Source organism: Saccopteryx bilineata, chromosome 5 (genome assembly GCF_036850765.1).
Source record: "Saccopteryx bilineata isolate mSacBil1 chromosome 5, mSacBil1_pri_phased_curated, whole genome shotgun sequence".
Classification (NCBI taxonomy): domain Eukaryota; kingdom Metazoa; phylum Chordata; class Mammalia; order Chiroptera; family Emballonuridae; genus Saccopteryx; species Saccopteryx bilineata.
In genome coordinates, this window is record NC_089494.1 from 229097040 (window position 1) to 229113260 (window position 16221).

The 16221-nt window shown below is 43.2% G+C and overlaps 1 protein-coding gene and 1 non-coding gene across 7 annotated transcripts; both read left to right on the forward strand.

Moving 5' to 3' along the window:
- The first annotated feature begins 10826 nt into the window (after positions 1-10826).
- On the forward strand, positions 10827-15914 carry LOC136337808 (tigger transposable element-derived protein 1-like). Of its 6 annotated transcripts, XM_066279633.1 has the most exons (5): positions 10838-10924; positions 11186-11328; positions 12219-13720; positions 14194-14968; positions 15329-15914. In XM_066279633.1, the coding sequence occupies exon 3, from the start codon at positions 12586-12588 to the stop codon at positions 13462-13464; it is 879 nt and encodes a 292-aa protein (XP_066135730.1). In that variant the 5' UTR covers positions 10838-10924; positions 11186-11328; positions 12219-12585; the 3' UTR covers positions 13465-13720; positions 14194-14968; positions 15329-15914. The 6 variants fall into 6 exon arrangements, with proteins under 6 accessions (XP_066135731.1, XP_066135730.1, XP_066135732.1 ...); XM_066279634.1 differs by having other exon boundaries at positions 10827-10894; positions 14194-15914; XM_066279635.1 differs by having other exon boundaries at positions 12184-13720; positions 14194-15914.
- LOC136307288 (small nucleolar RNA SNORA26) lies at positions 11590-11712 on the forward strand. Its single transcript, XR_010725944.1, has one exon. It is a non-coding gene; the product is annotated as a small nucleolar RNA SNORA26 (small nucleolar RNA).
- Positions 15915-16221: the final 307 nt, after the last annotated feature.

Here is a 16221-nt window from a genome sequence, read left to right on the forward strand (position 1 = left end):
CACTTAAAAAAGCAACCCTATTCACCTACCCAAAAGGTAACCTAGATTCTTTCCGTAAAGGATCATGTCCGGATGTATTGAATTATTGCACTTGTCAGACAACACAAAAGTACTTAATATTTAAGGCTACCAGTCTGTTAGCAAAAGGAGATTGGGAAGAGAATATTTAACTCTAGATAACTGAATACCTTGCATGGAGAAAAACAAATGTTGGCTGGATATGGAGAAATTGAAACCCTTGTTCGTTGCTGGTAGGAACATGAAATGGTTTAGCCACTGTGGCAAATAGTTTGTTGGCTCCTTAAAAAGTTAAATATAGAGTTACTCTATGACCCAGCAATCCCAGCTCTTGGTGGTATACACCCAAAAGTTGAAAGCAGGGATTCAGTTCCTTGTACACTGGTGTCCATAGCAACATTATTGTTCCATAGCCAAAAGGTGGGAACAGCCCAAAAGTCCGTCTAGAAATAAACAAAATATGTATACATACAGTGGAATATTATTCAGCTTTAAAAAGGAATGAATTATATCTGTGACAAGGTTCAAGTTGAACCTTGAAAACATTGTGGTAAGTGAAATAAGCCAGACAACTAGGACATTTACTATCCGATTCCACTTATATGAGGTACTTAGTATACTCAAAATCATAGAGACGGGAAGTACAGTAGAGGTTAACAGGCTAGGGAGAGAGAAAAATGAGGAGCTACTATTAAATGGATGTAGATTTGCTGTTTGGGCTGATGTAAAAGTTCTGAAAATGTGATTGCACAACATTGTGAATATGATTAATGCCATTGAATTGTACACTTAAGGTTAAAAGAGAGCCTGACCAAGCAGTGGCCCAGTGGATAGAGCGTCAGACTGGGATGCAGAGGACCCAGGTTCAAGACCCCGAGGTCACCAGCTTGAGCGCGGGCTCATCTGATTTGAGCAGAGCTCACCAGCTTGGACCCAAGGTTGCTGGCTTGAGCAAGGGGTTACTCAGTCTGCTGTAGCCCCACGGTCAAGGCACATATGAGAAAGCAATCAGTGAACAACTAAGGTGTTGCAACGAAAAACTGATGATTGATGCTTCTCGTCTCTCTCCGTTCCTGTCTGTCCCTATATATCCCTCTCTCTGACTCTCTGTCTCTGTAACTAAAAATTTTTTAAAAAGGTAAAAGAATAAGTTTTATGTTATGTATATTTCACCACAATAAAAAGCAAAAACAGTACTTATCAACAGATACAATTTAAAGTCACAACCAATCATTGAAAAACCTTGTTTTAATTTTAATTCCAGTATCTGCTTTGTACAATCATAGTTTGTGAAAACCTTTTCAAACTTTGAGAACTAAATGAAAGAAAATTGTGGTCAACCTGACCAGGTGGTGGTGCAGTAGATAGAGCACCACCCTGGAATGCGGTTGACCCAGGTTCAAAACCCTGAGGTCACTGGCTTGAGCACGGGGCTCACCAGCCTAAGTGCAGGGTCGCCAACTTGAATGTGGGATGGTAGACATGACCCCATGGTCTCTGGCTTGAGCCCAAAGGTCACTGGCTTGAGCAAGGCGTTGCTGGTTTGGCTGGAGCCACCCTCACCCCCTCCCACCCCCATCAAGGCACGTATGAGAAAGCAATCAATGAACAACTAAGGTGCCCTAACTATGAGTTGATGCTTCTCATCTCCCTTCCTGTCTGTCTGTCCCTGTATGTCCCTCTCCTGCTCTCTCTCGCTAAAAAAGAAGAAAGAAATCAAGAGAAAAAAGAAATTTGTGTTCAGAGTTCACAAAATGCAATTTTTCAATGTGTGTGTGTTTGTGTTAAACGTTGAGTACTCTAGGTGGTGTTTGCTGGATGAATATGGGTAACAATACTTATGTATTAGAATTCCCAGGGATCCAACTACACATATTGTATTCAACAAGCTAGAGACATTATTGGCATCTACTCTCTTGTTATGTGTTTAGAAATAAGCTATTTTGGTAATATGCATTTGAGCCTCCCTATCAGTCAACATCATTAGAAAAACCATAATTTGAACCTTTGCTTATTCTAAATATACAGCCAAGACAAGGGGCAGCTTACATAATGTTATTAGGTTGTATATATTTAAATTTTTTTCCCATTGATTTGAGAGAAAGGGGAAGAGAGAGAGAGAGAGAGAGAGAGAAGCATCAATTTGTTATTCCACTTAGCTGTTCCTTTAGTGTATACTCATTGATTGGTCCTCAGAATGTACCCTGACCGGGATCGAACCTACGGCCTTGTTGTACTGGTACTATGCTCATTTAGCCACTTGGTCAGGGCTTCTATTTTTTAATCCTAGGGTGTTTTTTTTTTGGGGGGGGGAAGGGCATCAGTGCTCTCTGCACATAGTTAATTACTTCAAATATCAATACTCTATCCATTGACAAGTGAGAAAATGCTGATTTATTTTCTCCCCTTTTATAGACAGGAAAATAGAAGACAGTCAAGCTGAGATGGTGTGATGCTGAGAGCTTCATCAACTCCTCTAGAGATCATTGGCACTCTTCTCTTGTAATTTTGACTAATTTTCACCGCAGCTTATGAAATCAGAGGAGTGATTGTTGCTGGGCATACACTTGTTTCAGCTGGCCACAACCATGTTTTCAAGGTTGCCAGCCAACTTTGTGAGTAGATGTGGATAGAATTATTCCTTCTTTTTAATTATAAAAAATGAGTGGCCATTTTTGGAACAAAGAATTCAGATTAAACTGTGTAATGTTAAATAAATCTGCAAGTGGGACACTTGAAATGTTAAAAGTAGCTTACGGTGAAGAAGTAACGTCAAGAGCAAGATTTGACTGGCACAAAAGGTTTAAAAAAGGTAGAGATGATACTCATGGTGATGCTCGAAGTGGCCGTCCAGTCACCCACAGGATCCATGAAAATATTGAGAATGTCAGAATTTTGGTTTGTTCAAATAGCCAGTTAACTGTAAGAAAATGCTGAAGACTTAAATTTAGATAAACAGACTCATGTTGAAATAAAAATTTGCACGTGAGGAAAATTCTAGCAAGATTGCATCTTCTGCTGTTATAGTTGATGAGTCTATAGAGACCAAACAAAAATAGAGCTGCACAGGAATCTGCCACTTGGGTATATAGTCAGGATATAGTCCTACAGTTTTGTGTTATTTGTCTTGGAGAAACTTCAGGCTGAATCTAAAGTGAGCTGAACTTCTTCAAACATTTTTCATTGGCTTTGTGTGAACATGATTTAAGCAGAGAGCAACTGTAGAGCTGAGTGTGACAAAGTAGAGAACGTGGAGCTAGAAGTTTATTAGGATGAAGGTAGCAAACTGTTAGCTCAAAATAAGGAACTAACATGGGGGCATGTCTATCTTTTCCTTTTTTAAAAAAATAAGTGAGCCTGACCTGTGGTGGCGCGGTGGGATAAAGCATCGACCTGGAACACTGAGGTCACCAGTTCAAAACCCTGGGCTTGCCTGGTGAAGGCACATATGGGAGTTGATGCTTCCTGCTCCTCCCCCTTCTCTCTCTCTCTTTCTCCCTCTTTTCCTCTCTCTCTCTTTCTCTCTCTCCTCTCTGAAAAAAAAATGGAATAAATAACATCTTAAAAAATTTTTTTTGGCCTGATCTGTGGTGGCGCAGTGGGATAAAGCGTCGACCTGGAACACTGAGGTCACCGGTTCGAAACCCTGGGCTTGCCCGGTCAAGGCACATATGGGAGTCGAAGCTTCCTGCTCCTCCCCCTTCTCTTTCTCTCTGTCTCTCTCTCTCACTCCTCTCTCTCTAAAAAATCAATAAATAGCCTGACCTGTGGTGGTGCAGTGGATAAAGTGTCGACCTGGAAATGCTGAGGTCGCCGGTTCGAAACCCTGGGCTTGCCTGGTCAAGGCACATATGGGAGTTGATGCTTCCTGCTCCTCCCCCCTCTCTCTCTCGCTCTCTCTCTCTCTCTCCCTCTCCCTCTCCCTCTCCCTCTCTCTCTCCTTTCTAACATGAATAAAAAAATAATAAATAAATGTTTAAAAAAAAAAGCTAAAAAAAAATCAATAAATAAAATTTAAAAAATGATTGATTTTAGAGAGAGAACCATTGATTTATTGTCCATTTATTTATGCATTCAGGGGTTGAATCTTGTATGTGCCCTGACTGGGGATTGAACCCACAAGCTTGGCATGTGGGGATGACACTCTAACCAACAGCTACCCAGTCAGGGCTTACTTTATTTCCTCAAGGTGAACACATTTGAATAAAAAATGAGGACCTGATTTTGGTCAAAAGCTCACAAAACTGTCTACTCTTTATGTAATCTAAATCCCAGCTTAAAGCATTTTTATGTATAAACTGTTCAGGTTTGGAATTTGGTATAAAGGGAGATCAATAGGGCTCAGTTTTGATTCTTCTTTCATCAGGAGAAGGAGATTCCATAGGTTGAGAATGATTTCCACATTTTCCATGTACTACTGAGTGTGGTGGTTATTTCTCTCTGAAGCTTCTGTTCTAATAAGCATTCATCGAAGGGAAGGCATTATCTTGAATATCCCTGAGACCATAAATAGCTTCAAGAACATTATGGTCAAGTCAATTGCTGGTTTTGCTCAAATACTAATAAAGCATTGGTAATTCATGTCAGAGTTAACATAGATATGACATTCTTATACAGAAATAATAGGTGAAAATGGTTTCACATAAAAGAAATATTGACGAACCTAGAAAATAATGCAAGGTAAAGAATTTCAGATATTTTGGTCTATTAACATTAATGTTTTAGATAAGGAGCAAGTCAAATCATTCATTGCTTCTTCCCATAAAATAAATTTTGCATTCAACGAGCTTGAACTTCTCATTCAGAAACTTGGATTCTTTGCCTCAGTTTCCTTCCCAGTCTTGGTATGATGCTGCCATCACTAAGTGTTGGTGTTGTTGAAATATAGATACCAAGATTACAATATCTCGGACTTAAGTTAGAGCCCTGTGGTAATGACTGTGAGACGACTAGTTTTATTAGTTATTATTTTATTAGTTATACTATATATTTTCTTTTTAAAGCCTCCCAGAAATTCAAGGTTACATTTCATGAAACATGAGCCAAAACTAATTGAGGCCGATTACGGAAAAATTGTCTCCTTTTAATGGTCTGTGTTTCCTCTGGGACACTGCTGCCTGAAGCTGCAGGGCCCGCAAGGCAACAATTATGGCAATTAGAATAATTTTTTTGTATTGTTTTTGTTACTGAATTTTTACAACTTGAACTTTGGATGGTGTTTTGTACTGTGCAATGAAATTTATTAAAAATATACATAAATAACTGACATTCCAATAAACCATAAATTGACTTTTTATATTAGTTTTGATCATCTGTGCTTTATTTTGAAGTATTTGTTAATCCTTTATATTTTAGCCACATGTTCATGTCTTTCATGTTTTAAATCTAAACAAATTTTAAGTTTATTGCCATAGCTCTGATTTTTTTTTTTTTTTTTTGAGAGAAAGGCACAGGGACAGATAGGAAGGGAGAGAGAGAAAGGATGGAGAGAGAGGTGAGAAGCAGCAGCTTGTAGTTGCAGCACCTTAGTGGTTGACTGCTTCTCATATATACCTTGACTGAGGGGCTCAAGCCAAGTCAGCGACCCTTTGCTTAAGCCAGCGACCATGGGCTTCAAGCCAGCAACCTTTGGGCTCAAGCCAGTGACCTTGGGTTTCGAACCTGGGTCCCAGATTGATGCTCTCTCCACTGTGCAACCACCTGTAGACCAATTACTTCTTAGCTTCAGTTTATCTGTAAATTAGTAATTATAATAACTAAAGCTCAGTTTATATATAGTACATCTAATTACCTGGTGAGTAGTAAGCACTCAGTAAATGTCATATTCTTTGGTAGTACTATAGGATAATTTTTATTTTATTTTATTGATTTTAGAGAGAGAGGAAGGGAGAGAGACCAGAAGCATAGATCTGTTTCTGTATGTGCCCTGACCCAGGATTGAACCGGCAACTTCTTCGTATCCGGACGATGTTCTAAACAACTGAGATATCTGGCCAGGGCTGCATCATTTTTATAATGCCATCTGGTCCTTGTGATATTAGAACAAAATGACGATACTGATATTTTAGTATTTATATAATACTAAAATTCTGGTGGCTTATTTTTTCTTTTTCTTTTTTTTTTTTTGGTGGGGGAGAGAGGGACAAATAGGAAGGGAGAGAGATGAGAAACATCAACTCATAGTTGTGACACCTTAGTTGTTCCTTAATTTCTTTCTCATACATGCCTTGACTGGGGGTACCAGCTGAGCCAGTGACCTTGGGCTTCAAGCCAGCAACCATGGAGTCATGTCTCTGATTCCACACTCAAGCCAGCGACCCCGCACTCAAGCCAGATGAGCCTGTGCTCACGCTGGCAACATTAGGGTTTCGAACCTGGGTTCTCAGCATCCCAGGCCAATGCTCTATTCACCATACCACCTCATGGTGAAGTAGAATGCTGGTGGCTTTAATGTTCAATAAATAAGAGAGCACCTACTATAGGCCAAGTACTATTCTAGGTATAGTGAACACAGTGGACAAAAATGGTTATGGTTGCAATTGATCCAATAGAGGCCTCCAAAGTCAAGGACTGTGGGGCTTTCTGAGTGCTATAACTAGTCAGCAATGTGGGAGAAGGGGGCATTGGCAGGACAGAAGGCCTTTATGAGGTGATTTCAAATGCTAAGTAGATAAAGGGAAGGCAAAATTGAGAGCAAACAGTCCTAAAGTTTAACAGGCTACAAACAGCAAGTTCTGGCAGACCAAGGAAGGCATAAAATGCTACATGAACAATGGTCCAGTGAAGGCAAAAATGGGCGAAGAAAATGACAATGTTTTCTAGCTACTGCCAAGATAAAAGATGTAAACTATGTGTGTTAAAGTCTGACTTCAGGCTCTAGCAAATTTCCAGGAATAACCACTGGTTTCACAAATGTCTCCACTCCACTGAGTGGTAGTGGTGGTTCATGTGGAGACCCTGGGTCTGCCACAGACCCTCCTGCTTCTCCCACTATCCAACTTCATCAGCTCAGCCCGGTTTCCACTCGGTTTCCCAAATAATTTTTTTGGTATAAAGAATGTTGCCTAGTTTAAAGTCCACTAGACTAAACAGTAGCACATAAAAGTTGTGAGTAGCCTGACCTGTGGTGGCGCAGTGGATAAAGTGTTGACCTGGAAATGCTGAGGTCGCCGGTTCAAAACCCTGGACCTTCCCGGTGAAGGCACATATGGGAGTTGATGCTTGCTACTCCTCCCCCCTTCTCTCTCTCTCTCTTCCCCTTCTTTAAAAATTAATAAATAAAATCTTTAAAAATAAAGTTGTGAGTAATTTTATGGGGGGGTGAAATATTGGGGGCACAAGTAACTTATTTTTTTAAAGGTGCTTCACAGAGTATAGAATTTAGAATTATAGAGATACTAGAACTGCACTATTCAGTATGACAACCATTAGTCTCATATGGCTATCTAAATCAAAACTAAACAAAAATTCCAATCCTCATGGCATTAGCTACATTTCAGTTTCTTGATAGTCAGGTGTGGCTAATGGCTACTGCTCTGGACAGCAAATGATAGACTCCATTGCTGCAGCAAGTTTTTATTGCCAGTATTGTTCTAGAGATTACATGGTGCAGCCACCTTGTTTTACTGAAAAATAAATCTGTCAAAATCTAGAGATGGTGGCCTTGTCCGGTTGGCTCAGTGGTAGAGTGTTGGCCTGGCGTGCAGGAGTCCCGGGTTCGATTCCTGGCCAGGGCACACAGGAGAAGCGCCCATCTGCTTCTCCACCCCTCCCCCTCTCCTTCCTCTCTGTCTCTCTCTTCCCCTCCCACAGCCAAGGCTCCATTGGAGCAAAGTTGGCCTGGACGCTGAGGATGGCTCCATGGCCTCTGCCTCAGGTGCCCTGGTTGCAACAGAGCAACGCCCCAGATGGGCAAAGCATCGCCCCCTGGTGGGCATGCCAGGTGGATCCCAGTCAGGCGCATGTGGGAATCTGTCTGACTGCCTCCCCGTTTCCAACTTCAGAAAAATACAAAAAAAAAAAAAAAAAACTTTAGAGATGGTGTAGTAGGCTAAATAATACCTTCCAAAGATACCAAGTCCTAATCTTAAACCTGTAAATGCTACCTTATTTGGAAAAAGGTCTTTGCAGATGGGGTTAGGTTAAGGATCTTGAGTTGGGGAAATCATTTTAAATAATCTCTTTGGGTCATAAATCAAATCACAAGTTACTTTATAAGAGGGAGGCAGAAAGAGATTCTATGTACAGTGTTGGCTATGAAGACTGGAGTAATGCAACTTCAAGCTGAGGAAAGCTGGTAGCCACCAAAAGTTAGAAGATTTGGGGAACCAAACACACCCACCCCCTAGCCCCAGCCTCCTGAGGGAGCATGCTTTTACAAACAAATACATTTGTTTTCTAGTTCTTGGTTAACTCCATTTTACGTCTAGAACGTATTACTTCCTTCTTCCTTTGTACATGGATGTCTAGCTCCGTTCTGGCATTTATCAACCATGAACGAGCTGGGTTTCCCCATACAGATGGAATGAAGAGAGACGGGGAAAGACTACAGGTTTTTTTATTATTAGGAATTTGCTACAGTGGAAAAAAGAGGATTAAAAGAAAATCTACTGGCGTGCAGAAGTCCCGGGTTCAATTCCCGGCCAGGGCACACAGGAGAAGCGCTCATCTGCTTCTCCACCCCTCCCCCTCTCCTTCCTCTCTGTCTCTCTCTTCCCCTCCCGCAGCCGAGGCTCCATTGGAGCAAAGATGGCCCGGGCTCTGGGGATGGCTCCTTGGCCTCTGCCCCAGGCGCTAGAGTGGCTCTAGTCGCAAAGGGGCGACACCCCGGAGGGGCAGAGCATTGCCCCCTGGTGGGCGTGCTGGGTGGATCCCAGTCGGGCGCATGCGAGAGTCTGTCTGTCTCCCTGTTTCCAGCTTCAGAAAAATATCAAAAAGAAAGAAAGAAAGAAAGAAAGAAAGAAAGAAAGAAAGAAAGAAAGAAAGAAAGAAAGAAAAGAAAAAGAAGAAAGAAAGAAGGAAAATCTAAGGGAGACACCGGGACTAATGAGTTTCTATGCAAGACAGTAAAAAAGAACAGGACCATGGGTTATATGTTCCATCCTAAAGCCGAAGAGAAAAGCAGTGTTTGCCTGTTACCAGCAGCTTTTTTTTGTCCAGGGGAATTGGTGGCTGCTCAGAGAGTTCAGGCAATTGGCTATTGTTATGTTTTGAATTTGTGGACATTGAGGAACTTTTCTGCAGATTAACCTATCATTTCTGAGTTTCTACAACCAATCTCATTTTATATAGGGGAGATTTCTGGGGTCCAGAACCAGGCATATTGCCCTCCACTACACATTGCCCTGATTTGGCTGAGACCTTCTGCCCAATTCTGTCTGGTAACTAGATGCATCTCCTACTGACCTATGGGGTCACCTATGGTCCTACCTGCTCTTACCAAGCTCATCCTACAGCCAGGATCACACTGTCAAATCTCAGTTTGGTGACCCAGGCCCTGCTCTCTGATACATGTTCGGAAGACATTGAGATAAGAAAAGTGAAGGGACAGCAAATTGGTGTTCCTTCTGGCACCTTAACCCATGTTATTATGATCTTATGAATATCTACAAAATAGTGGCTGGGTGCTAGGATTTATTGATAAACTTTATTTCACTTCTTCTTCACCAAAATCATCTTAATCACATCCTCAACCACACTCTACATCAAGTCCTATAATTTACTGTTAAAGAACATTTCAACAGCTTTCCATTGTCCTTAGCAGAAAACACAAACTATCAGGGTCTCCTTCATGGTCTAGCCCCCAGCTACCCTCTTAGGCCACTCTGCTCCTACCTCTCTAAGTTCCATTTCCAGTTCTGGGTTCTTAAACCAGTCAAGTGCTTTCCAGTTCTCTGTCCAGGCTCTACCAAAGGCTGTACTTTGTATCTGTAAATCCCCAACCCCACACGAATAGCCTATCTTGATCAACCAACAAAATCCCGTTTGCTTGTTTCTCTTCTGCTTCACCACCCCACTTCCCTCCCACATGCCTGGTGAAAGGTAGTGTAGTAAATACTGTGTTTTGAGGGCCTAACCTTTCACTGTTTGGGTTCAAACACAAGACCCAACATTTGCTTTCTGCTCTGTGACCCTGTAAAGTTATTCAACATGTCTCACTTTCCCCACCTATAATGTAGGGATGATAAAAGGTATTTTGAGAATAAAATTTATTAACTGATGGTTAACTCTTGAAACTAATAGAACTTTTCCTTTTGGCATATAGAGTATCTCCAATTTTATTCCACTTGCTTGTTGCCATGCTTGAGTCTGTCACCTAGGGGAAAGGCTTATAGTGGCCCACCCCTGGTTGATTACAGTCTACTTATCGACACTGTAAACGAGTATTAACAGAGAGCATGAGGAAGGGAGGCTGGTCCTTTCCGGAGGGGCCTTGAGGTATGCTTGTTGCAAGAGATGTGGGCCCGCCTCTCTTTAAGTTTGTTTCCGCAGGGAAGACCCTAATCATAGAATAGACTAGTATAGTTGTAGGGAAGAAATGTCCAGGTCGTGGTCTAACCGCTAGGACCTCCACAAGAGAGTCCCAAGGAAAGCGGTCGGCCTTAGAAATCCAGATCCAGGAAGGCAAAGGCCTGGGGAAGTGCAGTGACTCTCAGAGGTTCCCACAAGGCTCTTCCGCGCAGGCTCAGCTCGTCCTCCCGCCTCGAAATGAGCCAGAAGGAGCCGGTGGCTGAGGACCCCGAACACCAATGGCGGGGCTCGCACCGCCCCCGCTTCCCAGGGATTGGCTGCTGCGCCGCCCTCTGCCCCGCCCCGAACCGCGGAACCGGTCTCTGTGCGCGAGTTTCCGGCCTCTTTTGTCTCGTGGACTTGGCGGGTGAGTGGCTGTTGTGTCCGGTCCCTTAGGGTAGGGAGGTCGCCCGGCGGGCCGGCGGGTCCGTGGGCTAGGGTGGGGCTGGGTTCGCCCGCGTCCCCTCGAGCTTTGCCCGCCCGGAGCTCCGCTGCTCCCGGCGGCCAGAACGGAGGGGTAGAGCAGCCCTCGACGACCCGGGGGGCGGGCGGCCGTGCCCGTTCCGGGGCCGCGCGAGGCACAGACACCGCGCGGAGCCGCCTGGAGTTCCCGCGGGCAGGCCCGGCGCGGTCGCCAGCCTGTGCTCTGCTTCCCCAGGGCGCAGCCGCGGCTGATTTGTCGCGGGTTGCGGTTCCAGTCCCACGTCCCTTGCGAGGGCGAGCCTGTCCGAGAGCGACCTTGGGCCTGGGGACTTTGTCTCCATCGTCTGTGGGGTGCAGCGGCCTGAGTTCCCAGCGCAGGTATGTACGCCTCTGTCCTTGATAGAAAATGACCTGGGCCCAGAGCACGTGGCAAATGGCGACCCCGGGGCTCCTGGGCTCCTGGGCGCGGTATGGAGCACAGGCCGGAATCTGGCTCCTTTAACGTAAAGGAAGTTTACGTTCCCGTGCGGAATGGCTGCTTCTAATGGGGTTATATTGGACTTGAACGTTAAAGGAGCCGCTGAGATCAGTGGGTTATTGAAAGAGAAACTTGTAACAAATTCCAGGTCGCCCTTTCCTAAGCCCTTTTAAGGTTGACGCAATACCTTAGGAGGCTAACACAGAAGGGTAAAGTAAGTCTCCATAAAACCCAGAGAAGAGATGGGTAAAACTCGTCTTTGGATCCTGTCTGGAGTCACAGTTGAAACAGAAGTAAAATTTAAGTTTGAGCACTTTTGCGATAGTCTTACACAGTTAATAGCAAAGTGATAAATTAACCTTATCTTAGATGATACCTTCCGACATGCCTTTTAAACATGTGTACACAAAGGCTTTTTCTCAAAGATAAATTAAGAAGAATATACCTCAAAGGCTTCATTATGTTTAAATGGTCATTCAAAATCTTTATATATATATATATGTAAAGAAAACTACCACTACAAGCCATTGATGCTGGAAAGCAATGATGCTGGTATTTTAATTGACTTAACCAACTTTCATGCTGCAGTTTACAATATGCAGTACTTCTGTCTGATTAGGTCAGACATTCTTATATGGCTTGTGGCAACCATATGTCCGTGCTCCGGCAGGCATAGGAGTTAGAGCAGCAGCACAATGCTAGTGAGAGCAGTGGCATAGGTGCTTCATTTTCACCTTTTCCTTTAATCCTCACAGCTCCATGAAGTTGATGCTAGTCTCTCATTTTACAGGTGAAGCAATAGACGGGTAGTGGCTTGAGATCCCATCGCTTATGTGTAGCCCTAAACAAGAAGCCTAATACAGTGATACCTTGAGATACCAACAGACCAACATACAAAATAATTTTTTTTTTTAAGATACGAGCTGCGACTCGGTCCATAATTTTGTTTGAGATACGAGCGAAATTCCGAGATACAAGTTGTGATTTGGGAAGCTGCTGCTAGTTGGCGTGTTGGTGCACAGGTCCAGTATCGGCAGCACAACACCAGCATCTCATTCTTTCTCACATGTTACCCACAGAATCAAGTCGAATCTCGTGCACTGTACTTGTTCTTGCTTCATTTTTGCATTTTTTACTAACTTTTTTTGTGTGCTATCATGGGGCCAAAGAAAGTGAGTGTAAAGGACAGTGGTGAGAAGAAGAAGAGAATGATGTCCATAGAAGTAAAGCAAGAAATAATAGAAAAACATGAGCATGGTGTACGAGTAATTGAACTAGCAAGGCTGTACAACCGTAATACATCTACAATTTGTACCATCCTTAAACAAAAGGATGCCATCAAAAGCGCAAATCCAGCAAAAGGAACTACAATTCTGTCCCAATTAAGGACAAATATCCATGAAGAAATGGAGAAGCTTCTGCTGGTGTGGGTGAAGGAGAAAGAGCTGGCAGGAGATACAGTGACGGAGACTGTAATATGTGAAAAGGCACGTATTATTTACTGTGACTTGAAGAAGAAAGAACCATCAACCTCGAAAGAGGCAGCAAAAGATACATTTAAGGCAAGTCACGGCTGGTTTGAAAATTTCAAAAAGAGATCAGGCATCCACTCAGTGGTGAGGCGTGGTGAAGCTGCGAGTGCTGATGTTAAGGCAGCTGAAGAGTACATTGCACATTTTGCTGCACTAATCGCAACTGAGGAGTTGAAGGAGCTACAGATGATGCAACATACGAAGCTTCTGCAAGAGATTAGTAGTGAGGAGGAGGTAGAGTTGGAGGAAGTGATTTCTACAAGTGAAATTAAAGACATGCTGGTGATGTGGGAGAAGCTTTCAAGTTTCATTGAAAAGAAACACCCAGAAAAAGTTTCAACTGGTCATGCTTCAGCACTTTTTAATGACATTTGTTTGTCACATTTCCGTAACATTTTAAAAGGCAGGCAAAAGCAGACCTCTTTGGATAGATTTTTATTCAAAAGTCCTGCATGTGAAAGTGCCAAACGTGCAGCCAAAAAGGCAAAAACAGGTGATGATTAAATGAAAAATACATAATGCTAAGCTTAGGTTAAGTTTAAAATTGAGGAAGTGCATTTTTTTACAATTAAGGTTTTGTGGTTTCATTTTAAGTAAAGAAAGTGCAGCTTTAGTTTTGTTTAAAGTAAAGAAAATGCAGTTTTAGTTTACATTTAGTGTTAAAATGCAGTTTTAGTTTACGTGTCCACAGTGCCTGCATCCCTTCCTCCCTCCCTCCTCTGCCATTCACCTCCATTAGCTGCACTCGTCTGTCTCCAAGGTAAGAATACAGTACTAAATAACACTTTTTTCTTTTATTTCATATATTTTGGTATGCATTGATAAAGTATACATGTGTGATTCTTAATTAAAAACATGTCTTTTTTCATAATTTAGGATGGCTTGGGGATGTTTCACAGGGCTGGAACAGATTAAATCTTTTTCAGTTATCTTAAATGGGAGAAATTTGTTTGATATACAAGTTGACTGACTTACGAGCTCGGTTACAGAATGAGTTAAGCTCGTATCTCAAGGTACCACTATATGTAACTTTTTTGGCTTAGTTGTCCTGGTGTAACAAAATTATTTAAACCAGCAAAACCAACTTTTATTTCATTGGTGAAAATGCACCATACAAAAGGCTGAAAGTACTGTAGTCATTTGCATGTTCTCTGATCTTGAAAGTGCACATCCTGCAATTTTCCAGCCCTGTAATGCCCCTGTAACATGATTTTTTTTTTTTTTTTTCTGAAGCTGGAAACGGGGAGAGACAGTCAGATAGACTCCCGCATGCGCCCGACCGGGATCCACCCGGCACGCCCACCAGGGGGCGATGCTCTGCCCCTCCGGCATCGCTCTGCTGCGACCAGAGCCACTCTAGCGCCTGGGGCAGAGGCCAAGGAGCCATCCCCAGCACCCGGGCCATCTTTTTGCTCCAATGGAGCCTTGGCTGTGGGAGGGGAAGAGAGAGACAGAGAGGAAGGAGGGGGGGGTGGAGAAGCAAATGGGCGCTTCTCCTATGTGCCCTGGCCGGGAATCGAACCCGGGTCCCCCACATGCCAGGCCGACGTTCTACCGCTGAGCCAACTGGCCAGGGCCCCCTGTAACATGATTTGCTTGACTGTGAACCCTGGAGAGCCATAGGACGTCTTGAAGCTGGTCAAACACAGATGACAGTGGCAACAGCACTTGGAATGTCCCAAGGCATGATTAGCAGACTGGAATTGCTTTCAAGAGACTGACACAGTATGAGCAAGAGGAAGGCAGGGTCGCCCATCTACCACAACAGCAAGAGATGACCTCTACTTGACCTTATTGGCAAGAAGGAACAGGCGCAGCAGTGCAACAGCTGCGGGGACAGTTTCTTGCTGCCACTAGATGATGGATATGTACCCATGCCATACGAAATCGGCTCCATCATGTCAGACTGCGTGCCCAGCGACCAGTGGCATGCATTCCGTTATCCGCTTAACTGTAGAACCTGTTGAAGGAGGGCTGATGAGCATTGTCATTGGACCCATGATGAATGGTGAGCTGTCCTCTTCTCTGCTGAGTCACATTCAGTCTGCAGCCTAACAATCATCGTATCCTGATCTGGCATGAACAAGGAACATTGGAGAATCCATGTTTCATGCGAGAAAAGGACTCCTTCGGTAGTGGTGGAATCATGGTGTGCAGAGGCGATTTAACGGCGGGCGCACTGGGCACGCACCCTGGGTCCTGACTTCTGAAGGGCCCCGCAAAACCCTAACTTGACACTTTTTTTAATGACACCAAGTTTGGTTTTATATGTGCAATTTTAACATTAATAGTACATAATATTTTTTATTTATTTAAAAATATGGTTAACATGTATTTTTATTTTCTCTGTCTCTCACTCTTTTTTAAGGGGCCCAATATTTTCTTCTGCACCCGGGGCCTCAACCGACCTTAATCTACTTCTGATGGTGTGGGCTGGCATCGGCATTGGTGGTCGTACCCACCTCGACGTCATCAGAAACGGCTCGCTTACTGCTGTCAGATATCGAGATGAGGTCCTGCATTCTATAGTGGTACCCTATGCTCTTTTTTTTTTTATCGCTTCATATTTATTTTGAAATAGCCCCTAATTTTTGTGAGCAGTGTATTTCTGGTTTGGGCGGGGGTGGCGGGGAAGACCACAGTAGATTATTAAGAATATAAACTCAGTATTTACATTGTACCTACAGAAGTTCTCAAAAATTTGGCACAGGGGGAGCTGATCTCAGCATGTTGGTTTTCTAAGAATGTAGAATAATGTAAAAAGGGAGATAAAGGACACAATGGTGCTCAAGTTATTAGAATAGAAAAGTACTGGCGGTAATGGGGAGATACCCCATTACTGCTATGTGATTGCAGTAAGATGAACAGCTCGATATGTACTAGAAGGTCTTCCTGTTGCTCAGCTCAATGTCCACAAATATCTCATTTTCTTAAATAAAGACATTTAATATTCACCTTGGAGTCATTCTTAATGCTTATTTCATAACATTGTTGTAGCCCTTTTTCTTAAACTTTTTTTAATATTCCATATTCTGTAAAATCCAGCCTTATGACTTCTATGGATAATTTAATCAACAAATACGTTAGGGGGAGAAAAGAGGGAAGGGAAATGGGAAGTGCATGTGTGTGCAGTGGAAGTGGAGGACTTTTTTTTTTCTCTTTGGGGGTGTAGAAGGGGAAGAAGAGAGGAGATAGGTATGCTCCCTCATGTACCTTATCGGGATCCACCCGACAAACCCACCTCGGAGGGCCAATGTTCCG

Coding starts and splice junctions, on each gene's coding strand:
- LOC136337808 (XM_066279634.1), top strand. CDS start 12,586: ATGGGGCCAAAGAAAGTGAGTGTAAAGGACAGTGGTGAGAAGAAGAAG.